Raw genomic sequence first — 27,760 nt, forward strand, 5'->3', positions numbered from 1 at the left:
GGTGTAGAGATGGCTATTTTCACTGATATCTATTCTGTGCTAGATTTGTAAATCATGTTTTGTTTGAACCACTTAGTTTCTGTTACACCACGGTGGAGCTCATAATGAACTACAAACACAAAATAATTACGCATACGTTTAAAAAGAGCAGCTTTAATAAACCAAATCGATAAACCTTAATATTTTTCCAGGTCTGAAGAAGCTGAAAATGTAAAGGTAGCTATAAGACCTAACAATAAGGAAGAGCTTGACCGATGTGTGATTGTCAGAGTCATTTGAAAAATCTGTGCTTCAATACAATTGGTCTTTCTAAAAAACACGTGTATCGTCAAGGGGTTTTCACGTCTGGAAATTTCTCATGAGGTGATTTGTATTCAAAGGTTTGCAATACATGGCCTCTTGGTGTCACTGTAATTAAGAAAATCCATTTGTGTAGATTATAGTTGAAACTCAAATGCAAAAAATACTGCTATTGGTCACATATTTCAGCTATGTAATGCTAGGAGTTTGCTGAAATGTTGAAAATTCCATAAAGCCTTATTTTGTTACTAAAAGTTCTGTACCATAAAATACAATCAGTTAGGTCAATTTAATTCTGGTCATGGCGCTACATACTGATATTATTGCTCAGAACTTCACAAGACATCCATGTTATATTCCCTGTCGGGGTTCCCGACCTAGTTCCTACGCATTATAAAAGGCACAAAACAGGAAGTAGGTAAAATGTATTTATTTTAAAAATACAGAAATCAGTAAAGGAATTATTTTTTTCTCAGAAAGTGACTGATATTGCTTTTGTGAATAATTATATTTCTAGTGTTTTCTCTGAGATCGGTGACCTTCAGACCTTCCGGTGACGTAGCAGTGGGTTACAAGCAGATACCTGCACACGCTTACCGTATTAGCCACATAAATAAAAGCACTCATGGATTGTGCAGCCCGCTTTCTTAATGCTTTACAAGGAATGAAATGTATTTAGCATATGGCGCACACATTGCTGAATATGTAAGGTAACAGTTAAAACTCTTGGCGTCGCTGTTCACTAACAGAATGAAAAAAGAAGACATACTGTACCACCAGACGTTAAAGCCTTGCGGTTTACCAGCACATTGAAATTCCAAAGGACGGATATCAGGGCAACAAAAGGCCGTTGCTCTCTTGGAATATAAAATTTAGTGTGACGGTTGCTCAAGGAATGTCTTGTTCTGCAAACAAACCCGAGATGCAAACCTTCGTCGGCGTTTTCTTTTCCTTTGTCTTGGCTTCCAGTGCAGGACTGTCCAAAATCCGATATTCTATTCCTGAGGAAATGGAAGAAGGGTCTATTGTTGCCAACTTTGCACAAGATATGGGGATTGATCCTGAAAGCCTTTTAAAACGAGATCTCCGGATTGCGCTGGGTCCGGGTAAGCAATATATTAAGGTTAATAAAGACAATGGCAAACTGTACATTAATGAGAAAATGGATAGGGAGGAGATATGTGAATCAAATGCAAACTGCTTTCTGTATATGGAGGTAATTATCGAAAATCCTTTTAAAATATATAGTGTTGAAATAGAGGTAACTGATATTAATGACAATACGCCGAGATTTCCAAAGAACGCGATGGAGCTTGAAATTTCGGAGTCGGCTCTACCAGGAGAATGGTTTTCTTTAGACAAAGCAGTTGACCCAGATGTTGGAATAAACAGTGTTCGCTCTTACAACCTAAGCGAAAATGACCATTTTGACATAGAAGTGAAGTCACTAATGGATGGATACAAATTTGCAAATCTCGTTTTAAAAAAGGCTTTGGACAGGGAGAAACAGCCAGTGCATCATTTATTACTGACCGCTATAGATGGAGGAGCCCCCGCAAAGTCCGGCACTGCCAGCATCACTGTCCGCGTTTTGGATGTCAATGACAACGCCCCTCAGTTTGATCAGGAAATCTTCACTGTTAATATAACAGAAAACCCACAAATAGGCAGCCTTGTGATTAAGCTGAAAGCCACAGATCTAGATGATGGCACCAATGCAGAAATAGTGTATTCATTCAGCAGGTACATGTCAGGGAGAGCACTGGAAAAGTTCAACCTGGATTACAAAAACGGAGAAATAAGGGTTAAAGGAAAAATAGACTTTGAAGAATTCAAAGCTTACGAACTTTACGTTGAAGCTAAGAATAAGGGTCTAGTATCGTTAACGGGTCACTGTAAAGTGGTTATTCAAGTAATTGACATGAATGATAATTCACCTGAAATCATTGTTACGTCTTTCAAGAGTCCAGTCTTAGAGAACATTCCAGTCGGGACGGTAATTGCTCTTTTTAGCGTCACGGATTCAGACTCCGGTAATAACGGAAAGGTTGACTGTTACATTTCCCAATTCAAAGAATTTGAACTCCAACAGTCCTTAGAAAATTATTACGCTCTGGTGACGCACGAACCTCTGGATCGGGAAACTGTCCCCGAGTACAACATCACTATTTCAGTGCGGGACAGGGGTGTTCCCTCTCTGTCGAACAACCACACGATAACCTTGGAGCTCCTGGACATCAACGATAACCCTCCCACATTTGAAGACTCTTCCTATACCATTTCGGTAGTGGAAAACAATGTGCAAGGTGCTCTGTTAAGATCCATAGTAGCTTTTGATCCCGATTTAAATCAAAACAAGCAGGTTACATATTTGATGCTGGAAAACAGACATCTTAATAATTCGGTGTCTAAATACTTTTCCGTTAATCCAGAGAACGGCAATATTTATGCACTCCAGACCTTTGATTATGAAACCGAAAAGGAGTTCCTTTTTCACATTGAGGCTGTGGACGCCGGTGTTCCACCTTTGAGGAGTAACGTAACTGTCAGTATAATCGTTCTCGATCAGAATGACAACAGTCCAGTTATTGTTTCTCCATGGCGCGCACAGGGATCTGTAGCTGAAGAACTGATCCCGAGATCTACTGATAAAGGCTACCTGGTGACCAAAGTGATCGCCATTGACGCAGATTCCATGCAAAACGCTCGCATTACTTACCAGTTTTTGCAAATGAGTGATTCTAGTTTATTCAGTCTGGACCAGTACAACGGGGAAATCCGAACAACAAGAATGTTCAGTCAAAGAGATTCTCGCAAACAAAGGCTGGTTGTTCTCGCCAAGGATAACGGAGAACCCGCTCTGTCTTCTACTGTTACCATCAAGTTATCAACAATTGAACCTGTTGTGAAAGCTTTATCTGGGGAACCTGAAATGCCTTTGGAATATGATCTATTTTCTGATTTAAATCTGTACTTGATCATCGGTCTGGGCTCTGTTATTTTATTATTCTTGATAACTATACTTGTAATAATCGTCATCAAGTGTCAGAAACCAAAGCCGGTTGAAGAGCCTCCTCCCTGTAGGAACAGTTTCCCCAGCCTCAGGAACTCTATGAACTCTCAGATAGCGGACTCCACCTTGATCTCCAGCGATGCCTACTGGTACAGTTTGTTTCTAGCGGAGACACGGAAGGGAAAAGTGGTTGTTAGACAGACTGTGCCGAACGGGGCTGGATACATCGTTTCCAGTATTCCAAGGAGCACAGGGCAGACAGAGACAAGTGACTCAGCAGCGTCAACATTGCAGGTATGCACATTGCAATGTCCTAGTATTTAGTTTTGTAGACGTATTGTGTTTTGCATAGTAACTAACCACTGGTATTATATATATCTAGATAACTGAAATTAATTTTTTTTTACTTTAAAATTTAAAGTAATAGTATAATATTAGCGTTTTACTGCTGTATTACGGTCGCTTTGTATGAAGAATCATGTAGTTTTGAGACCATTCATGAAGCACAATTTTAGCGTCTTGATCGAAATAACCAACGCCTGCTCTCGGGAATAACACTAATTATTTGTCCCAGAATGTAGAAGTCGAACAGTCTACTACCTCTGGGGTTGTGTTTTTACCAATTTTCTTGATGTTAGTTAAGACCTAAATGGAATACTAGAGATACAGCATATTCATGTGGTTTGACGGAACTGTACATACTTCCCTGCGTTATATTGCCCGCTATTCAGAAAACAGACACAACAACTGGCCGATAAACAAGACTAAATACTATAGTGATATATAACGAACTAGTAACATTCCCCTGTTCTATAATCTACAAACGCGTCCTTCAAAAAAACATATAAAGCTTTTCATAGAATCACAAAACAGGCATTGTATCTATCATTTGACAACCAAAATCAACCAGTTTGTACACTCATATATTCCCAAAACATTAAAAATGTGACTTTAACACGTGATATTTAATAAAAGTGGAATGGAAGCATAATATTTAACAAAAGGTTAAAGAACTACGACTGCTTCTAATAATCTTGATGGTTTCCAAAAACTTATAGCTTCTATATATGTTAGAAAGGTATTATATATCCAGGAATATGACGTTTATGTTACTGTTATTCTAACATCAAGACACATAAGGAAACGATTTTCTATACCAACTTTTTCATTTTTTTAAAGATATTTAAATGATTAAAAATAAGGTTAATTTTTATATGGTAGATTGCATATACGGTGTAGTTTATTACACCTCATAATAAGTTAGTACATTAAAACTCACGATGTCGCTGTTCACCAGCAAAACGAGAGGAGGCTTTACCTTTAAACTGCAGAATGCAATTGTATTTGGTCCCCGTTGAAAGGTGAAGTGCGGTGGTAATGCGTTTCTGCTTGCAGTTCCATAGCTGAATAGAGGACGCTTTCGGATTTATTTATAGGAAGAAATTCACAATCATAAACTGGCTTTCGTCGATTCGATCCGCGACATGAAAAGGTCAGTCGAAGTCTTGGTTTTGCTGTCCGTGGCGTGTCGTCTTGTTCATTCCAGGATTCGATATTCGGTATCCGAGGAACTGGAAGAAGGTTCTATTGTTGCTAATTTAGCTCGTGATATTGGACTTGATACCGGCAGCCTAGTGAATCGGGACCTCCGAATTGCTTTAGGTCCCGGTAAACAGTATATCGAGGTGAATAAAGAGAATGGTAACTTATACATCAATGAAAGAATAGACCGGGAAGAACTGTGTGGTTACAAAACCGAATGTTTTCTGTATTTAGAGGTAATTATAGAAAATCCTCTGAAAATATACAGCGTTGAGATAGAAATTACAGACACAAATGACAACGCACCTAAATTTCCAAGGTCCACAATACAACTGGAAATTTCGGAACTAGTTTTACCGGGAGAGAGATTTTCTCTGGACAAGGCAGTTGACCCAGATGTGGGAACCAACAGTGTTAGCACGTATATCCTTAGTGAAAACGGTCATTTTGATATTGAGGTGAAATCGTGGAAAGACGGGTCACTGTTTGCTAATCTGATCCTAACAAAAGCTCTAGACAGGGAGGAGCAGGCCGTTCATGATTTTATACTGACTGCTGTTGATGGCGGAGTCCCCGCACATTCCGGATCTGCCAGCATCATCGTCCGTGTCCTAGACGCCAATGACAACGCCCCTCAGTTTGATCACGAAATCTATACCGTCAACATTACGGAAAATATCGATAAAGGAGCCCTAGTTGTCGACCTCAACGCGGTCGATCTAGACGAAGGGACCAACGCGGATATAGTATATTCTTTCAGTAGGCTTATGTCAAAATCCACACAGGAGAAATTCGCCTTGAATTCTGCGAATGGAGAGGTGAGGGTTACAAAGGAAATAGATTATGAGGAAGCCAAAAGTTACGAACTGTACGTGGAGGCTAAAGACAGAGGTCCAATTTCATTGGTTGGGCACTGTAAAATTGTGATACAAGTAAGCGACACGAATGATAATTCACCCGAAATTATCATTACGTCTTTTAAAAGTCCGGTCTTGGAGAGCATACCCGTAGGAACTGTAATTGCGCTCTTCAGTGTAACGGACTCAGACTCGGGGGAAAACGGAAAGGTTGATTGCTCCATTTCTGAAATCAAAGACTTTGAATTGCAACAGTCGTTGGAAAACTATTACGCGTTGGTAACACGAAAATTACTAGATCGAGAAGCTACCCCAGAGTACAATATTACCGTATCTGTGAGAGACAGGGGGTCTCCTCCGCTGTCAAGAAATAAAGTAATCAATTTGGAGCTTCTAGATGTAAACGACAACCCCCCAGCATTCCAAGAAACTTTCTACGCAATTTCTGTAATGGAGAATAACGCACAGGGTGCCCTTTTAAGATCAATTGTTGCTGTCGATCCAGATTTAAACGAAAATAAGCAGGTTACCTATTCGATGCTAGAAAACACTCAATTAAATAATTCCGTGTCACGGTATTTTTCCGTTAATCCAGAGAACGGAAATATATATGCTTTAAAAACACTAGACTACGAGAAAGAGAAAGAGTTCCTCTTTCATGTTGAAGCGAAAGACTCTGGGGTTCCACAACTCAGAAGTAACGTCACTGTCCATATAATTATTCTCGATCAGAACGACAACAGTCCAGAAATCGTGTCTCCCTGGCGCGCACACGGTTCGGTAGCCGAAGAACTGATCCCAAGGTCTACTGACAAAGGATTTCTGGTGACCAAAGTGATCGCCATTGATGCGGATTCCATGCAAAATTCGCGGATTACGTATCAGTTTCTTCAAATCAGCGACTCCAGTTTGTTCAGTCTGGATCAATTCAATGGGGAGATCAGAACAGCGAGAATGTTCAGTCAAAGAGACTCTCGGAAACAAAGATTGGTTGTTCTCGCCAAGGACAATGGGGAACCTGCTCTGTCTTCTACAGTTACCATCAAGTTATCTACTGTGGATCCTGCCTTAAAAGCTTTATCGTCGGAGACTGAGGAATTAGTGGAATATGATATATTTTCTGATTTAAATGTGTATTTGATCATCGGATTAGGAGCAGTGTCTTTTCTTTTTTTAATCACTTTATTAGTTATTATCGTTGTCAAGTGTCAGAGACCGAAGCCAGTTGAAGAGCCTCCTCCCTGTAGGAACAGTTTCCCCAGCCTCAGGAACTCTATGAACTCTCAGATAGCGGACTCCACCTTGATCTCCAGCGATGCCTACTGGTACAGTTTGTTTCTAGCGGAGACACGGAAGGGAAAAGTGGTTGTTAGACAGACTGTGCCGAACGGGGCTGGATACATCGTTTCCAGTATACCAAGGAGCACAGGACTCACAGAGACAAGCGATTCAGCACCATCGACGCTCCAGGTAATAACTCGTTTTATTAATTATGTTTAATGCTTCTTCTATCTGTGATAAAGATCCCACAGGTCTATTCGTGACGATTATCCAGATTTAGAACACATTGGTATTACAATGCTGAACGTACATTTTGTACGCGCGAGTTTTCAAAATGTGTTACTTCTTATTCCGCTGTCTTCAGAACGAACAGTGAAACATGAAACGGGGGACAGAATTGAGTGCAATCCATAGATCACTTTCTGTAGCTGTTTGAAACCAAACGGGTTTGATGGACTGACTGACCTATTTCTTTTTGAAGACAGGTATTAGATTTTTAATTTAAGTGTTGGACATTTTCAATATAAAATGTGCTTTTGGGGGGAGATTTTAACTGCTAAATTATTTTGAATGGGTAACCGAAGTGAAGCGATTAGTATAGACTTCCATCAAAAAAGGAAAAAAAAAAGTAGAAAATTACAATATCAGACGTTCATGCCGATGTTTGCGGCATCAAAGTTATTTGAAACAGAAAATTCGTTTTTAGTTGGAATTAAAGACCACAGAAGCTTGTTTCTACTACTTATCACTAAGACCCTGTCATTCGCCACTAATAAAAACAGCGGTGACGCAAAAGTACGTGTAGGATTTAACGCATTTGTTAGACTTTCAGTTGATTTTTTAAAGACCTTAGCCTATGTGTATGTAACTCTTCTGATTGAATGAGAGGGTACACATACTCAGGGTATGTGCATTTTTAAAAATATTTTTGTTAATATAATGTTATGTAAATTATTTATTTTTTCGTGATTCCACAATATGAGACGCTTTAATTGCAGATGAAATGAAAGGCTTTATTTTCAGTACAGTTGCGCGGAGGTAACCGCTAGTGCCTCAGTTGCTCTGAATAACTATTTACTTTTTGTTCCATCTATCTTTGCTGGCTAGTTAGAAGTTTTCCTTTGAAATGAGCCCAAATCACGCTGTTTATAGTAGTTAATTCTTACATGAATGCATGTTGCGGATTTACGCACAGGGTGTCGCTGTTCACCAGTAAAATTAAATTCTGGGGATACTATATCCTTTCAATACCACACAGAAGGCTGTCTGAGCAGACAAACGTGATGCCCGCAGCATCAGCTATTCTAACAAAGGATACATTTTTCAGATGTTTTTAGACGGAACACTTTTAGTATTGCTTGTTCCATATTTCCGGACAGACTAATTCGTTGACATGGAATTCCATGGCGTTATTTTTTTATTATCTATGGCATGTAGTGTAGCTAGTTCTAAAATGCGTTACTCCGTCCCAGAAGAAATGGAGAAAGGGTCTGTGATAGCCAATTTGGCAAAGGATATCGGGGTTGATGTGGACAGCTTAATGAAACCGGAGCTCCGGATTGCCCTGGGACCGGGCAAGCGATTCTTGGATGTAAACAAAGAAAATGGGAATTTATACGTTGTGGAGAAAATTGATCGAGAGGAACTATGTGGATCTAAGACAAACTGCTTATTGAACCTGGAGGTTATCATTGAAAATACGCTGAAAATATACGCTGTTGAAGTGGAGATCACGGACATAAACGACAATAGCCCGCGATTTCCAATAAATCTCATTGAACTAAATATTTCAGAATCCGCTTTACCAGGAGAAAGATTTTCTCTGAAAAAGGCCGTCGACCCAGACATAGGAGTAAACACCGTGCGTGAGTATAAGCTGACTAAAAATGATCATTTTGATATTGAAGTTCAGACATGGAGCGACGGGTCCACATTTGCCGATTTACTGTTGAAAAAATCACTGGACAGAGAAGATCAGGCTTTTCACAATTTAATACTCACCGCTATCGACGGTGGAGACCCCGTTCAGTCCGGCACTGCGAGCATCATTGTCCATGTTCTGGATGCTAATGACAACGCCCCTCGGTTTGACCAGCAAACCTACAACGTGAGTATAACCGAAAATGCTTTGTTAGGAACTCTCGTATTGAAATTGAATGCTACAGATTTAGATGAGGGATCTAACGCGGAGATCGTCTACTCCTTTGGGAGATTCACATCTGAAAAAGTGCAGGACGCATTTACCTTGGATTCCAAAACGGGCGAGATCAAAGTAAAAGGCATTTTAGATTTTGAGGAATACAACTATTATGAATTATACGTTCAAGCAAACGACAGGGCACCGAATGCAATGGTCGGGCATTGTAAAGTAGTTATACAAGTAACAGATACAAATGACAATCAGCCAGGCATTATTATCACATCTTTCAACAGTCCGGTTGCAGAAAATATCCCCGTCGGTACAGTGATAGCAGTATTTGGTGTGACTGATTCAGATTCCGGGGAGAATGGGAAGGTTGACTGTTGGATTTCTGAGACTCGAACGTTTAAACTGCACCAATCCTTGGAAAACTATTACGCGATGGTGACGTCAGAACCACTAGATCGTGAGACTACACCCGACTATAACATCACCATCACCGTGAGAGACCGGGGAGTTCCTCCTCTGTCCACAAGCAAAACATTGTCCTTAGAGCTTTTGGACGTCAACGACAATCCACCAATATTCAAAAAACGTTTATATTCTATAGACGTGATGGAAAATAATATGCCTGGGGATCTGTTGACTTCTATAGTTGCTTTTGATCCGGATTTAAACGAAAACAGGCAAATTACGTATTCTGTCGTGGAAAACGCAGGTGTGAATGTGTCGGTATCTCAATTCTTCTCGCTCAATCCAGAGAACGGTAATATATACGCGCTCCAGTCTTTGGACTACGAAACGCATAAGGAATTTCAATTCTTTGTTAAAGCTAAGGATTCGGGAACTCCGCCCCTGAGTTGTAACGTTACTGTTCATATAATTGTTCTGGATCAGAATGACAACAGTCCAGTTATTGTTTCTCCATGGCGCGCACAGGGATCTATAGCAGAAGAACTGATCCCGAGATCTACTGATAAAGGATACCTGGTGACCAAAGTGATCGCCATTGACGCAGATTCCATGCAAAACGCTCGCATTACTTACCAGTTTTTGCAAATGAGTGATTCTAGTTTATTCAGTCTGGACCAATACAACGGGGAAATCCGAACAACAAGAATGTTCAGTCAAAGAGATTCTCGCAAACAAAGGCTGGTTGTTCTCGCCAGGGATAACGGAGAACCCGCTCTGTCTTCTACTGTTACCATCAAGTTATCAACAATTGAACCTGTTGTGAAAGCTTTATCTGGGGAACCTGAAATGCCTTTGGAATATGATCTATTTTCTGATTTAAATCTGTACTTGATCATCGGTCTGGGCTCGGTTACTTTATTATTCCTGATAACTATACTTGTAATAATCGTCATCAAGTGTCAGAAACCAAAGCCAGTTGAAGAGCCTCCTCCCTGTAGGAACAGTTTCCCCAGCCTCAGGAACTCTGTGAACTCTCAGATAGCGGACTCCACCTTGATCTCCAGCGATGCCTACTGGTACAGTTTGTTTCTGGCGGAGACACGGAAGGGAAAGGTGGTTGTTAGACAGACTGTACCGAACGGGGCTGGATACATCGTTTCCAGTATACCAAGGAGCACAGGACTCACAGAGACGAGCGATTCAGCAGCGTCAACATTGCAGGTGAGAAAGTTACAGTGTGGTTATATTGACTAGCGCAGGAGCTAGAGATTAATCAGGACTTTTTAACTTGCACCCTATTTGTAACATTGCTTAAATGGAAAACATTGCATAAATATAACGTATTTTTCAGTATTTACACAGCTGCTATATATAACAAGAACATTATTATTATTATTTTTATATCACCCAGTCTTCATAGTGTATTCAGATTTGCCAATGAAACACATGATAAAAAGAAACTGGATAATGGCGCGAAATATCTGGGATAAGAACCAAGATTTTAATAACGCATTCATCCCTGTTTATTATTTTATAGTCTAAAAATATTTCCTTTGTAAACTTTGTGCACGTGTTAATTCAGATTTACAGGTTTAGGCTTTTCAAAACGTACGGTGTCGCTGTTCACTAATACAATGTCAGCAAATCAGCAATCATAACGTAATATAGAAGAAGCCATTGCAGATTCTCAAGACAGTGGAAGCACTGCAGTATGTGAGGAATCAGTTGCTTTTAAAATACTTGTTTCATGTGCAAAAGGAAGGGGTTATTGAAATCGTTAGGATATTAGGCTGCCGCTAGCATTAATAAGTCTGTATTTTCTTAAAATATTTTAAATAATTCATCGTTTTGCGACATTTACCGTTTCCCCAGTTGGATTATAGGCAGTTGGCAACTATAACAATGACCGCACATTTTATCGTTCGCTTCACGAAAAGGTATGTCTCCGTTTTCTTATTTTCAGTTACATGGAGTTTTGCATTTTCTTTAACGCGATATTCCATTCCCGAAGAAATGGGAGAAGGCTCCGTAGTTGCAAATTTAGCTGCTGATCTGGGACTAGATGTTAGCAGTCTATCTGATCGCGAAATGCGGCTCGATATAATTGCTAGCAAGAAGTATGTAGATGTCAACAAAGACACCGGAGAACTGTATATCACAGAAAAGATAGATAGGGAACAATTATGTAGTTCCAAGGCTACTTGTTTTCTGAAGATGGATGTTATAATCGAAAGCCCGCTTCAGATATTTAATATTCAGCTGGAAATTACAGATATTAATGACAATGCGCCTTATTTCCTGAGGGAAAGAATAAAGCTTGATATTTCCGAATTGGCTTCACCGGGAGAAAGGTTTTCCCTAGACAACGCCATTGATCCAGACGTTGGTACGAATTCAGTAAAAACCTACCATCTAAGTGAAAACGAATATTTTACTATCGCGATTCAGACAGGGAGAGACGGGTCAAAATTTGCTGACTTGGTATTGAAGAAGGCTTTGGACAGAGAGGAACAGGCGGTTCATAATTTAATACTCACCGCTATAGATGGCGGAGCCCCTCCACAGTCCGGCACTGCCAGCATCACCGTCCGTGTTCTGGATACGAATGACAACGCCCCTCAGTTTGATCAGCAAACGTACACTGTGAACATAACAGAAAATTCCCCAGTAGGATCTCTTGTCATTCAATTAAATGCAACTGACTTGGATTATGGTGCAAATGCAGAAATCGTATATTCTTTCAGTCCATATACCCTTCAAAGGACGCAGAAAACGTTTAGTATGAACACCGTAAACGGGGAGATTCGTGTGAATGAAGCAATAGATTATGAAGAAACTAGAATCTTTGAAATACATGTACAGGCGAAGGACAAGGGACCCAATTCAATGTCTGCGCATTGTAAATTAATAGTATTCGTAATTGATATAAACGACAACTATCCGGAAATCTCTATCAAGTCTTTTAAGAGTCCCATTAAAGAAAACGTTACAAAAGACACGGTCATAGCGCTGATCAGTGTAAGTGATAGAGATGCAGGGGAAAACGGTAAGGTCGATGTTCATCTGTCAGAATTATTACCTTTCACGCTTCAGAAATCGTCCGAAAACTATTACGCGCTGGTTGTTTCAGAACCTCTGGATCGGGAAAGGGTTCCCGAGTATAACATCACTTTCATTGTCACGGATAGGGGTTCACCTCCTCTATCTAGTAATAAGTCCATAACGTTGGAGCTCTTGGACGTCAATGATAATCCTCCTGTATTCCCAAAGCCTTTCTACACAATTTCTGTGATGGAAAACAACGCGCCAGGAGCTGTACTAAGCGCTTTAACCGCTCTTGACACGGATCTGAATGAAAACAAGTATCTTGCTTATTCCATTTTGGAGAAAAACATTCAGAACGTCTCCATATCAAAATATTTTTCAGTTAATCCAGAGAACGGCAACCTTTACGCACTCCAGTCTTTTGATTATGAGAAAGAGAAGGAGTTTCTGTTTCACGTGGAAGCTAAAGACTCTGGGGTTCCACAGCTGAGCAGTAACACAACTGTCCGTGTCCTTGTTCTCGATCAGAATGACAACAGTCCAGTTATTGTTTCTCCATGGCGCGCACAGGGATCTGTAGCTGAAGAATTGATCCCGAGATCTACTGATAAAGGTTACCTGGTGACCAAAGTGATCGCTATTGATGCGGATTCTGTACAGAACGCTCGGATTACATACCAGTTTCTGCAACTTACTGACTCCAGTTTATTCAGTCTGGACCAATACAATGGAGAAATCCGGACTATGAGAATGTTCAGTCAAAGAGATTCTCGTAAACAAAGGCTGATAGTTCTAGCGAAGGACAATGGGGAACCTGCCCTCTCTTCTACAGTTACTATCAAGTTATCAACAGTGGACCCAGTTTCGAAAGCTTCATCAGGAGCGATTGAAGTACCAGTGGAATATGATTTGTTTTCTGATTTAAATCTGTACTTAGTGATCGGATTAGGCGCAGTGTCATTTCTGTTCTTGATAGTTATATTAGTTATTATCGTTGTCAAGTGTCAGAGACCGAAGCCAGTTGAAGAGCCTCCTCCCTGTAGGAACAGTTTCCCCAGCCTCAGGAACTCTATGAACTCTCAGATAGCGAACTCCACCTTGATCTCCAGTGATGCCTACTGGTACAGTTTGTTTCTAGCGGAGACACGAAAGGGAAAAGTGGTTGTTAGACAGACTGTGCCGAACGGGGCTGGATACATCGTTTCCAGTATACCAAGGAGCACAGGACTCACAGAGACCAGTGAATCAGCAGCCTCAACGCTCCAGGTGAGCACTTTTACCTTGTCCTGCATTTAGTCAGGGTTGCGCTTTTCAACATGTGTAAAGGTGTCGTAATAGAATATTCTTGCAATTTGAAATTAAAAAAATATAATAATACTTATGTAGGTAGGAGAATCAAATGTTCACCGTCTTGAAAAAATGAACTACCTGTATTAACAATACTATTGTGAATTGAATCTTCTTATTATTCATTGTATCACTACCAATGACATCTCATCAACAACAGATGCAAGAGCGACAGAACGCATTTTAGCTGAAGATTAAAACTGAACCACCGAAAACTAATAACCAGCAAGACCAAATGGCTCAATATTCACAGGAACACTTCGAGACAGCAAATGTTTTTTAATTGTACGTACATGGTTTGGAAGTAATTTTGTCCATTGCATTTTTTAAATTGAAGTTTTTTGCTTAATAATGTCAAGGTTAAATAACAATAGTAAAACTCTTAGTAAAAATATCTTTTTTTAAATGGCAATAATATTGATCAAGTTGCTCACGTGGTTTGATTGTTAGCAGGAATAATGAACAGATTATATGTTTCATTAGGTCAATGTTTATGTCACTAAGCATCAATAGTCATTTCAGCAAATGCATGATTCTTATTTTTAAATGTTTGGATATACAAGTTCGGGTAAATATTTTAAGTAACGGAGTGCAACATTTTCATTACTTGTAGAAAAGGAAAATCTTGCTGTAAATTGATTAGGGGAACTTCAAAGTAAGAGAATGCGACATGAAGTTTCGTGACGAGCGTGAATAGTGAGATCAGCCCAAAACATCAGGCGCTACGGTTTAAAAGAAAAAGATGAGAAGGCAAAAATGGATTTATTACATAGTCTTCGGTCTTGAACGTCAATTTCAGTCATTGTCAGGAAGCCACTCGTGTGTGGATAGGGTCCAGGCAACCTCTCCTACAGTGAAGCAGGACTACAGACTGTACAGGTCGCCAGGTCATTGAAGAACACACACGGCAAACTCGAGATATTGAGAGATATCATTGACCAGAGCCTGCATGTTTTGGAAGGTAAAAAGTAAACCGGAGCATCCCGAAAAAAAAAACATATACTAACGCATAAAAAGCATACAGATCACACAGAAGGCGAATCAGCCTGTAATGGAACTCACGATCCTGATCTCCAGCAGTGAGCGTGTAGTATTAACCACTTCGCTCGTCCTAACACCATGTATTTTTCAGAAGTAAAAAAAAGAAAGTTCCATATCTTTAACACGATTCGGGACAAATTCAGAACTCAAATGTTACTGAAAATATTTTTGATGAACATTGCACGTCACCCTCATTTTTCAGAAAGGTTTACAAAAGTCATCACTTTTCTCCAGCGCGTTAACTCTGTCTCCAACATACATTATTTGGTTGGATTCGTACGCACGGTGTCGCTGTGCCCTTACAATAATGGGTTTGAAATGCCAAAGAAGCCATTATAGTTCATCTATACAGAAAAGGCATCGCATTTTCCGAAGAAACAGCTTTGTTTAGGAGCTCTTTCCTTTTCCAAACCGCGATTTTATTGTCCTGTCTTGTCATTAAGATGCAAAACGACAATTAGTTTTGCAAGCTTTTATTTTTGCTGTTTAGGATTGATCAGATATTTTCGTTTTTCTCTACTGGATCGTTTCCATTATTACTACAATGGCATTGGACTTCGTTTTGCACAAAAGGAAAAGGTATGTCTCTGTGATCTTGTTATCCGCAACATGGAATATTGCGTTTTCTGTGTCTCGTTATTCCATTCCCGAAGAAATGAAAGAAGGATCTGTTGTTGCAAATTTAGCGGATGATCTGGGGCTCGATGTTAGTAGTCTACGCGAACGCGAAATGCGTCTGGATATTATTGCTAGCAAGAAATATATGGACGTCAACAAAAACACGGGTGAACTGTATATCACAGAAAAGATGAATAGGGAAAATTTGTGTGATATCAAAGATACTTGCGTTCTTAAAATGGATGTAATCATCCAGAGCCCCCTTCAAATATTTAATATTGAATTTGAAATCACAGACATTAACGATAACGCGCCTCACTTTGGCAGGGAGATTATACAGCTGGATATTTCCGAATCCGCTTCACCGGGTGAAAGATTTTCACTTGACAATGCCGTGGATCCAGACGTAGGCACGAATTCGGTTAGAACATACAGTCTGACTGAAAGCAAACATTTCACCATTGAGGTCGAGACGGGACAAGATGGCTCTAAATTTGCTGATTTGGTATTAAAGAAGGCTTTGGACAGAGAGGAGCAGGCTGTTCATAATTTAATACTCACCGCTATAGATGGCGGAGCCCCTCCACAGTCCGGCACTGCCAGCATCACCGTCCGTGTTCTGGATACGAATGACAACGCCCCTCAGTTTGATCAGCAGATATATACTGTGAATATAACAGAAAATTCCCCAATAGGGTCACTCGTCATGAAATTAAATGCAACCGACTTGGATTACGGATCAAACGCAGAGATCACATATTCCTTCAGTAGACATACTTCCCAAAAGACGCAGAAAACTTTCACTTTGGATAGTATGTTTGGAGACATAAGGGTGGCAGAAATAATCGATTTTGAAACGACCAAAATGTTCGAAATGTACGTACAAGCCAAAGATAGAGGTCCTAATTCAATGTCAGGACACTGCAAATTAATCATATTTATTACTGATATAAATGACAACTATCCGGAAATCTCTATAAAATCTTTTAAGAGTCCCATAAAAGAGAATGTTACACTAGGCACTGTAATAGCGCTTATTAGTGTAAGTGATCGAGATTCTGGGGAGAATGGTATGGTGGATCTTCGAATTATTGAAACATTGCCTTTCATACTGGAGAAATCGTCCGAAAACTATTACGCGTTGGTTGTTTCGGAACCTTTGGATCGGGAGAAAGTTCCAGAGTATGATATCATATTTATGGTCTCGGACAGGGGTTCGCCTCCCTTATCTAGCAATAAATCCATCACTTTGGAGCTTTTGGATGTCAATGATAATCCTCCTCTATTTTCAAAGTCTTTCTACACAATTTCAGTGATGGAAAATAATGAACCAGGAGCTATGCTAAGTTCTGTAACTGCTCTTGATCCGGACTTGAATGAGAACAGGTATCTCGTTTATTCCATTTTGGAGCAAAATATTCTGAATATGTCTATATCTAAGTACTTCTCAATTAATCCAGAGAACGCCAACCTTTATGCACTCCAGTCTTTTGATTATGAGAAAGAGAAGGAGTTTCTGTTTCACGTGGAAGCTAAAGACTCTGGGGTTCCACAGCTGAGCAGTAACACAACTGTCCGTGTCCTTGTTCTCGATCAGAATGACAACAGTCCAGTTATTGTTTCTCCATGGCGCTCACAGGGATCTGTAGCTGAAGAACTGATCCCAAGATCTACTGATAAAGGATACCTTGTGACGAAAGTGATCGCTATTGATGCGGATTCTGTACAGAACGCTCGGATTACATACCAGTTTCTGCAACTTACTGACTCCAGTTTATTCAGTCTGGACCAATACAATGGAGAAATCCGGACTATGAGAATGTTCAGTCAGAGAGATTCTCGTAAACAAAGGCTGGTAGTTCTAGCGAAGGACAATGGGGAACCTGCCCTCTCTTCTACAGTTACTATCAAGTTATCAACAGTGGACCCAGTTTCGAAAGCTTCATCAGGAGCGACTGAAGTACCAGTGGAATATGATTTGTTTTCTGATTTAAATCTGTATTTAGTGATCGGATTAGGCGCAGTGTCATTTTTGTTCTTGATAGTTATATTAGTTATAATCGTGCTCAAGTGTCAGAGACCGAAGGCAGTTGAACAGCCACCTGCCTGTAGGAACAGTTTCCCCAGCCTCAGGAACTCTATGAACTCTCAGATAGCGGACTCCACCTTGATCTCCAGCGATGCCTACTGGTACAGTTTGTTTCTAGCTGAGACACGGAAGGGAAAAGTGGTTGTTAGACAGACTGTGCCGAACGGGGCTGGATACATCGTTTCCAGTATACCAAGGAGCACAGGACTCACAGAGACGAGCGATTCAGCAGCGTCAACGCTTCAGGTAAACTAGTGCATTATTTTCTTAGATTCATTTGGAGTTCCATTTTGCCAAAAATAATATCGCGGTTGTAGTAGTTTTTAGAAGTGGAAATATTTTATGGCATTTGTTCTCTATACAAGTTAAAATTTCGTTTTGAGGAATGTAAATGGGGACTGTTTTCTTTTCTATTACATATTAAGAAATTAATGATTAAATATAAATGAACATTGTTTCTATGAATAAAAGAACAGTTAAACTGATCTAGGTTGTTTGATACGAGCTAATTGATTCAAGCTTCTCATCCATCTTTTTCCCGCAAGAAACCAGGGTATCGACTTCAAAAACAAGGCTGTGTAGTTTGTTCTATACTGTACTTTCACCACCCTTTGGGTAAAGATCTGCATCCGGTTTTTGTTTTTATATACATTTTGAATCCTCATTTTTCTTTTTCACTATTCTTTCTGTAGATGTTTTGGATCAGCTACGTTACTATCCAGCGCGATGTATGATTCTCCATATCTTAGTGTAAGCCACCTTTATCTTAATTGGACCTACTTCAATGCAATCGTGTATTACTGTGCTCATCTTAAATTAAATTATCAAAACTCTTTCAAGTAGGTAGCTGCGTCAATAATTTGTTGACTGGACCAACAAAAACAAATGCAAGTAACATTTGTAACAAACCTACATGAAGACCTTCAGGTGGGTAGCTGCGTCAACATGCGTAGGCTGCAAAGGAACAAGTAAAGGTTTATTCCATGCTGAAAAGAGAAGAAAAGAGAAACAACGCGCCCACACCCGAGGAAGGCTCCACAGCCGAAACGTTGCGTTTCTTTTTCTTTTCAGCATGGAATAAGCCTTTATCTGTTACTTAAGAACTAGCCAAGAAAATAATATTACATTCAAAACAATGGGTTAAAAATATTAACATTAATAATATGGAAAAGAGAAACTTCAGAAACTTTGGAAATTCTGGGAGCATTGAAGTTCTCTTCAGAGCTAAAAGTTTTCCGTGATGATTCATTTGTCAGGATGTTGAAAAACATTAATCCATTTCCGCAACTACCATACTTTATGCACGTATGCACGCTCAAGTTAAGAACTCTTAAAATTGTTATACTGCGTAATAGGCTTAATAATAATAGAAATACCAGAACTATTTGTGATTCTAAATAGTAATGTGCACTTTGGTACATCTTTTAATGTTTTCAGTTTATGTTCTGATGCGGTAACGTTCAACACATTTTATCATCTTATTTTAACATTTATTTTATTTAATGACTGTATTTTCTAAATTGTGTTAATTGGAAAGGGCTAATAAGGACTTAATTTACATCTCTTCCTTCTGATTTAGCTGACTGAATATGACGGATCGTTTCGCTTAACATAAACTTACTAAAGGAAAGAAACTGGAATAGAATGTAATACAATAAAAATGACAAAAGCGTATTTCATTTATTTCTGAGACGCGTGTTCCGTAATTTTTTGCTATTATGACAGCCCTGGAAAATCCAGTTTGTTTGTAAAAGTTATCCAAGGGTCGTCTATCTTTTACAGTTTCCTCCTCCAAACTGAATAACAAAAAAAAAACCGTCATGACTTAGTAAGCAGGATAAAAGCCAGATGTATGGGAAGGACGCATGGCTTTTAAAAGCAAAACGTAGATATACAGTATCATGATAATTTTAGACGTAAAATCTTAGTTGATTCGTTTTGTAGTCCACAGAAGCGTACTATAGATATACAAATCGGGAAAAACGGAATCGGTTGTTCTAATATTATTTATTAAGTATTGTACGGTTCTGAAGAAGTGTCTCATGGTTTGTAGATCTTATAGATTTTGGTTCTTTTTTAAGACTTAGGTGATGGGTGAGGTTTCATACACACTGTGTCGCTATTGGCTAAGAAAACGGTCCAGAAATCTGTGTGATGTAAAAGACGCCATTACAGTTCATTGGCTAAGGAAAAGCAATGCATTCAGTAAAGAAGCAGGTCTCTTTATAGCAAGAATTTTTTGGGAAGAATAAGTCTCTTTAAAATTATTTGTATATTTGTCTTCAGCTTGTGAAACACGAAAAACGCCCGGTGGCTGGTATATCCTATTAATTTAAAGGTTGTTGAAGATTTGCTGTTAACGCGTTGGATAATAGCCACCCACTTCAATGGAATCGTGTATTACTGTGCACATCGGGAGAAGGTATGTCCCGGTTTTCGTATTTTTGTCTTTTATGTGGGCTAGAGCAGTTTCTGTAACCCGCTATTCTATTCCCGAAGAAATGCAAGAAGGGTCTGTTGTTGCAAATGTAGCCGCTGATTTGGGACTCGATGTTAGAAGTCTGTCTGAGCGCGATTTGCGGCTTGATATCATCTCTAGCAAGAAATATCTGGATGTCAACAAAGACACTGGAGATCTGTTCATCTTAGAGAAGATAGACAGGGAGCAGTTATGCGGTTCCAAGACTACTTGTTCTTTGAAAATGGATGTGATAATCGAAAGCCCACTACAAATATTTAACATTGAATTGGAGATTACAGATATAAATGACAACGCGCCTCAATTTCGTAAAGAAAATATACATCTAGATATTTTCGAATCGGCTTCACCGGGAAACAGATTTTCTCTGAATAATGCGCTGGATCCGGACGTGGGCTCGAATTCAGTAAGAACATACAGTCTGAGTAAAAGCGACCATTTTACTATTGAGATTCAGACGGGACGAGACGGCTCTAAGTTTGCTGATTTAGTATTGAAGAAGGCTTTGGATAGAGAAGAGCAGGCGGTTCATAATTTAATACTCACCGCTATAGATGGCGGAGCCCCTCCACAGTCTGGCACTGCCAGCATCAGCGTCCGTGTTCTGGATACTAATGACAACGCCCCTCAGTTTGATCAGCAAACGTACACTGTGAACATAACAGAAAATTCCCCAATAGGATCCCTCGTCATTAAGTTAACTGCAACTGACATAGATTTTGGCTCCAATGCAGAGATCACTTATTTTTTCAGTCCATACACGTCCGAAAAGACGCAAGAAGCCTTTAGTATGAATTCAGTAAATGGAGAAGTTAGAGTAACAGAAATAATCGATTTTGAAGAAGTAAAAATGTTCGAAATACACGTAGAGGCGTCGGACAAAGGCTCTAACACAATGTCAGGTCACAGCAAACTAATTATATATATAACTGATGTTAATGATAATTATCCAGCAATTTCAATCAAATCTTTTAAAAGTCCCATAAAAGAAAACGTTACATTGAACACTGTTGTAGCTCTCATCAGCGTAAGCGATAGAGATTCTGGGGAAAACGGTAAAGTCGACATTTATCTGGCCGAGATATTACCCTTTGTGCTTCAGAAATCATCAGAGAATTACTATGCCCTGCTTGTCTCTGAGCCCTTGGATCGGGAAAAGGTGGCAGAGTATAACATCACTTTTGTCGTCACTGACAGAGGTTCACCTCCTTTAAGAAACAAAAAAACAATCATCCTGGAGTTACTGGATGTAAACGATAATCCACCGCTTTTCCCCAAGAGTTTCTACACAATTTCAGTAACGGAAAACAATGAGCCAGGAGCTATCTTGAGCTCTGTCACTGCCCTTGATCCCGACCTCAATGAAAACAGGTATCTCGTTTATTCCATCGTGGAGAAAAGTATGCAGAATATGTCTATGTCTAAATATTTTTCAATTAATCCAGAGAACGGCAACCTTTACGCACTCAAGTCTTTTGATTATGAGAAAGAGAAGGAGTTTCTGTTTCACGTGGACGCTAAAGACTCTGGAGTTCCCCAGCTGAGCAGTAACACAACTGTCCGTGTCCTTGTTCTCGATCAGAATGACAACAGTCCAGTTATTGTTTCTCCATGGCGCGCACAGGGATCTGTAGCTGAAGAACTGATCCCAAGATCTACAGATAAAGGATACCTTGTGACTAAAGTGATCGCTATTGATGCGGATTCTGTACAGAACGCTCGGGTTACATACCAGTTTCTGCAACTTACTGACTCCAGTTTATTCAGTTTGGATCAATACAATGGAGAAATCCGGACTATGAGAATGTTCAGTCAAAGAGATTCTCGCAAACAAAGGCTTGTAGTTCTAGCGAAGGACAATGGGGAACCTGCCCTCTCTTCTACAGTTACTATCAAGTTATCAACAGTGGACCCAGTTTCGAAAGCTTCATCAGGAGCGACTGAAGTACCAGTGGAATATGATTTGTTTTCTGATTTAAATCTGTATTTAGTGATCGGATTAGGAGCAGTGTCATTTTTGTTCTTGATAGTTATATTAGTTATTATCGTCCTCAAATGCCAGAGACCGAAGCCAGTTGAAGAGCCTCCTCCCTGTAGGAACAGTTTCCCCAGCCTCAGGAACTCTATGAACTCTCAGATAGCGGACTCCACCTTGATCTCCAGTGATGCCTACTGGTACAGTTTGTTTCTAGCGGAAACACGGAAGGGAAAAGTGGTTGTTAGGCAGACTGTGCCGAACGGGGCTGGATACATCGTTTCCAGTATACCAAGGAGCACAGGACTCACAGAGACAAGCGAATCAGCAGCGTCAACATTGCAGGTAAAGAAAAGCGAACTTCTGTGATCTGTATTCTCAGATATATTATGGCTTAACCTTTCAGTTTCGGTAAAATTATTTCGATGAACCTGGTATGTGTTAAAATACACAAGTACCTTTTCCTTCTATTGGTTTTATGTAAAATATTTTTCACTGAGGACAGTTATGCAGTGTTACTTAAGTTTATACTGCAGTTTACAAAGTTGCACAGCACTATTAGTAGTATCATTGAGAAATTAGAATTACCATTATCCTAATAATTCGCCATAATAATACAATAAATAGTAAATCTCCGTTGTCACAAACTGATGATGTATACAGGACGGTACAAAGTGAAAAATAATTTTTGAATATTAACGTAATCACGTCACTTTTTTCCGTCATGACTCATAGCCATTTCTGATTTTATATCCAACTTGGACTCCTAATGACTTAATTTGAATTAATCCTTCACTTATTTTACTTATAGCTCCATTGTCCCCATGTCATTTTTCGTTTAGGATTGTAAGACACGTCTAAATCATGGTTCACTGCTGCCTTCCAGGACCAGAGATAAAAGTCTCCGAGTGCTTTGTAGTGACTTCACACACACAGAAGAAGACGTTAAAAATCTCTTTTGTGTCCAAATGATTGTACGATCAAGTCTGTCAAAAAAAAAGTTTGGTAATCGTGGTATTGCGTGTTATAGGCTTTGAAAAATAAGTTCAAGGAGAAACGCTGAACAACACAGTTTGGCTTTTCGGAATGGTTTTAAATGTATTCGGCCACACTGATTTGCCACAGTCTTAACCAAATATTCTACTCCTTGGACCTTACTTTAAAACGTATCGCATTTCGCAATACATGTACAGTATATGTTTACACTGCTTGTACGCACAGGGACTTGGACATTGCATTTACATCTTGTCGTTCTGTTTTAGCTGACGGACTATGTAGTTAATTTAAGCCTGTAGAAGTTTAAGGTAAATGTAAGAATAGCTATACAAAAAATCTAAACTGTGTTATTCATTTATGGAACTTGTATGATGTGATGCTTTGCTTTTATGATAGACCTGGAAAACTCAATTTGTTTGGGAAGGTTACCAAGAGCGTGTTATATCCCTGAGTATTATTCTCTAAACTGATGAATTATAAACTTTGGATACTAGTGTGCATAGGCGAAAAAACAGGTACTGTAGCTGGGAAGCGGGAAGCAGCACGACCCTGAAAGCACATGTATTCAGTATAGCAAGTATGTCATTGTAACAGCATTTGGGTTTCAGCGTTAACCATTGTTTCTAGATCACAGAAACAAACTCTTCAAAATATATACAATGGGAATTGATTAGGGTTTTGTTCATATTTTATTTCTAAGGTCGATTGAAGGTGTAGAAGACTTTCCACGGTTTTCAGATTCTATGAGTTTTCCCCGTATTCAAATTCGGTGGCGTGTGAGGTTTCATGCACTCTGTGTCGCTGTTGGCTAAGAAAACGATCCAGAAATCTGTGTGATGCACAAAAAGCTATTACAGTTCATTGGTTTAGGAAAGGCATTGCATTCACTTCAGACGCAGGTCTCTTTATAACAAGGATTTAACGGGAAGAATAAGTCTCTTTAAAATATGTGTTCATTTATCTTCATCGTGTGAAACGAGAAAAACGAGCGGTGGTTGGTTTATAGTAATATTATAAAAGGTTTTTGAGGATTTGCTGTAAACACGCTGGACAACAGCCACCCATTTCAATGGAATCGTGTATTACTGTGCACATCGGGAGCAGGTATGTGCCGGTTTTCGTATTTTTATCTATGTGGGGTAGAGCACTTTCTGTAACCCGCTATTCTATTCCTGAAGAGATGCAAGAAGGGTCTGTTGTTGCAAATGTAGCCGCTGATTTGGGACTCGATGTTAGAAGTCTGTCTGAGCGCGATTTGCGGCTTGATATCATCTCTAGCAAGAAATATCTGGATGTCAACAAAGACACTGGAGATCTGTTCATCTTAGAGAAGATAGACAGGGAGCAGTTATGCGGTTCCAAGGCTACTTGTTCTTTGAAAATGGATGTGATAATCGAAAGGCCGCTACAAATATATAATATTGAATTAGAGATTACAGATGTTAATGACAACGCGCCTCAATTTCGTAAAGAAAATATACAACTGGATATTTATGAATCAGCTTCACCAGGGAAAAGATTTTCTCTGAATAATGCGCTGGATCCGGACGTGGGCTCGAATTCAGTGAGAACATACAGTCTGAGTAAAAGCGAATATTTTACTATTGAGATTCAGACGGGACGAGATGGCTCTAAGTTTGCTGATTTAGTATTGAAGAAGGCTCTGGATAGAGAAGAGCAGGCTGTTCATAATTTAATACTCACCGCTATAGATGGCGGAGCCCCTCCACAGTCCGGCACTGCCAGCATCACCGTCCGTGTTCTGGATACGAATGACAACGCCCCTCAGTTTGATCAGCAAACGTACACTGTGAACATAACAGAAAATTCCCCAGTAGGAACCCTTGTAATCAAGTTAACTGCAACCGACTTAGATTTTGGTGCCAATGCAGAGATCACTTATTTTATTAGCCCATATACGTCTGAAAAGACACAAGAAACCTTTAGTATGAATTCAGTTAATGGAGAAGTGAGAGTTAAAGAAACAATCGATTTTGAAGAATTGAGAGTCTTCGAAATACACGTTGAAGCGGAGGACAAAGGTTCGATTTCAATGTCAGGACATTGTAAATTAATTATATTCATAACTGATATCAACGATAATTATCCCGAAATTTCAATTAAATCTTTTACGAGTCCAATAAAGGAGAACGTTACTACAGGTACGGTAGTAGCTCTTATCAGTGTTAGTGATAGAGATTCTGGGGAAAACGGTAAGGTCGACATTTATCTGGCCGAGATATTACCCTTTGTGCTTCAGAAATCATCAGAGAATTACTATGCCCTGCTTGTCTCTGAGCCCTTGGATCGGGAAAAGGTGGCAGAGTATAACATCACTTTTGTTGTCAGTGACAGAGGTTCACCTCCATTAAGAAACAAAAAAACAATCATCCTGGAGTTACTGGATGTAAACGATAATCCACCACTTTTCCCCAAGAGTTTCTACACAATTTCAGTAACGGAAAACAATGAGCCAGGAGCTGTCTTGAGCTCTGTCACTGCCCTTGATCCCGACCTCAATGAAAACAGGTATCTCGTTTATTCCATTGTGGAGAAAAGCATCCAGAATATGTCTATGTCTCAATATTTTTCAATTAATCCAGAGACTGGCAACCTTTACGCACTCAAGTCTTTTGATTATGAGAAGGAGAAGGATTTTCTGTTTCACGTGGAAGCTAAAGACTCTGGAGTTCCACAGCTGAGCAGTAACACAACTGTCCGTGTCCTTGTTCTCGATCAGAATGACAACAGTCCAGTTATTGTTTCTCCATGGCGCGCACAGGGATCTGTAGCTGAAGAACTGATCCCGAGATCTACTGATAAAGGATACCTGGTGACCAAAGTGATCGCTATTGATGCGGATTCTGTACAGAACGCTCGGATTACATACCAGTTTCTACAACTTAGTGACTCCAGTTTATTCAGTTTGGACCAATACAATGGAGAAATCCGGACTATGAGAATGTTCAGTCAAAGAGATTCTCGTAAACAAAGGCTGGTAGTTCTAGCAAAGGACAATGGGGAACCTGCCCTCTCTTCTACAGTTACTATCAAGTTATCAACAGTGGACCCAGTTTCGAAAGCTTCATCAGGGGCGATTGAAGTACCAGTGGAATATGATTTATTTTCTGATTTAAATCTGTACTTGGTGATTGGATTAGGAGCAGTGTCATTTCTGTTCTTGATAGTTATATTAGTTATTATCGTTGTCAAGTGTCAGAGACCAAAGCCAGTTGAAGAGCCTCCTCCCTGTAGGAACAGTTTCCCCAGCCTCAGGAACTCTGTGAACTCTCAGATAGCGGACTCCACCTTGATCTCCAGCGATGCCTACTGGTACAGTTTGTTTCTAGCGGAGACACGGAAGGGAAAAGTGGTTGTTAGACAGACTGTGCCGAACGGGGCTGGATACTTCGTTTCCAGTATTCCAAGGAGCACAGGACTCACAGAGACAAGCGAATCAGCAGCGTCAACACTCCAGGTAAAGAAAAACGCAATTGTCCTTTTTTCTCAGGTATATTTAGGATTTACAATTTAGTCTCGGCAAAATATTTCCAATGGCTAGTATAAGCATGGACATTTTCATTGTATTTCTTGTATTTTTTTTTCCTTTAGCCCAGTAATACAAATCAGTTTCCACCAACACTACAGTTTATGAATTAGCACTGAGGTATCACTAGTATTACGAATAGATCAGAAGTATCATTATAATCAGTGTGTAAAAAGAATACCTTTTAGAATAATTACATCCTCATGTCTAGAGTTGTTTTCTGTATGTGAACAGTCATGTTAAATTCAGATTTTCACTCTGCTTTGGACTCCCATTTACTTTATTCGAATAATTGTTCACGTATTCGACTTACTGTACATGGCTATTTTTCCCGAGGTCTTCTCTTCTTTAGGATACGAATACACTTGTAATTTACGATTGGCTGCTGACTTCCAGAATTAAGAGTGAACACCTTGGACTTAAAAAATGTCGAGAGAAAATTAAACACACTAGGTGTATTCAGTGGAGCTTTAATTCTGTTCTAGAAGAGAATGTTTCAGCATAGTATCCCTGCAAATATACGAAAAGGCTTAAATAGTAAGTTGATGCAGTTATTTCTCCTGTACATTTGATCACAGTATATTACATCAAGCTACGATGAAAAAGCAGTTATGGAATAAAAATGATACAATGATATAAAACTAAATATTTTGAAATTTACATGGATCCAAGAGCGATTTAATGATTTCATACAGGCAGATCAAGCACGTTGTAGTTACATTGGTTGCGAAAATGATGTCTTCAAGTTTGTCGTCATCTTCTGAATTTTGTTATATTGTGTAGAAATTGACTTTAAAGGGAATTGGTTAGTAACACATTTTGGGTTGCTTTAAATGCGCTTTGTTCCACCGATATTGCACAAGAATCCTTCTACTTGGATCCAGCTCTCATAACGTAACACATTTCCTGATCAATTTATTTTTAAATTCCATAAATTAGCTCAGGAGCTTTGACATTGTATTTCCATCTTGTCTTTCTATTTTAGATGAAGGACATTTGCAGTTATCGTAAGCCTGCAAAAAAAGTTAAATAATTGTAACAGGTCTAATACAAGAATAAAGGAAACGGTATTTCTT

At 39.5% G+C, this 27,760-nt stretch overlaps 1 protein-coding gene and 4 pseudogenes across 3 annotated transcripts; all 5 read left to right on the forward strand.

Annotated features, from left to right (window-relative positions):
* Positions 1–1,222: 1,222 nt before the first annotated feature.
* LOC148821190 (protocadherin alpha-C2 pseudogene) lies at positions 1,223–3,637 on the forward strand (annotated as a pseudogene).
* Positions 3,638–4,648: 1,011 nt separating this feature from the next.
* LOC148821191 (protocadherin alpha-C2 pseudogene) lies at positions 4,649–7,615 on the forward strand (annotated as a pseudogene). Its single transcript, XR_016094127.1, has one exon. The product of XR_016094127.1 is annotated as a protocadherin alpha-C2 pseudogene (transcript).
* Positions 7,616–8,386: 771 nt separating this feature from the next.
* Positions 8,387–10,801, forward strand: LOC148821192 (protocadherin alpha-C2 pseudogene; annotated as a pseudogene).
* Positions 10,802–11,449: 648 nt separating this feature from the next.
* On the forward strand, positions 11,450–22,510 carry LOC148821193 (protocadherin Fat 4-like). The gene is made up of 5 exons (XM_088933434.1): positions 11,450–13,858; positions 14,771–14,900; positions 15,481–17,933; positions 18,233–18,240; positions 20,152–22,510. The coding sequence occupies exons 1-5, from the start codon at positions 11,450–11,452 to the stop codon at positions 22,508–22,510; spliced, it is 7,359 nt and encodes a 2,452-aa protein (XP_088789560.1).
* Positions 22,511–24,269: 1,759 nt separating this feature from the next.
* LOC148821194 (protocadherin alpha-C2 pseudogene) lies at positions 24,270–27,086 on the forward strand (annotated as a pseudogene). Its single transcript, XR_016094161.1, has 2 exons — positions 24,270–26,615; positions 27,081–27,086. The product of XR_016094161.1 is annotated as a protocadherin alpha-C2 pseudogene (transcript).
* Positions 27,087–27,760: the final 674 nt, after the last annotated feature.

The sequence above is a fragment of the Atractosteus spatula genome, chromosome 14 (assembly GCF_055471065.1).
Source record: "Atractosteus spatula isolate fAtrSpa1 chromosome 14, fAtrSpa1.hap1, whole genome shotgun sequence".
NCBI classification, from domain to species: Eukaryota; Metazoa; Chordata; class Actinopteri; order Semionotiformes; family Lepisosteidae; genus Atractosteus; species Atractosteus spatula.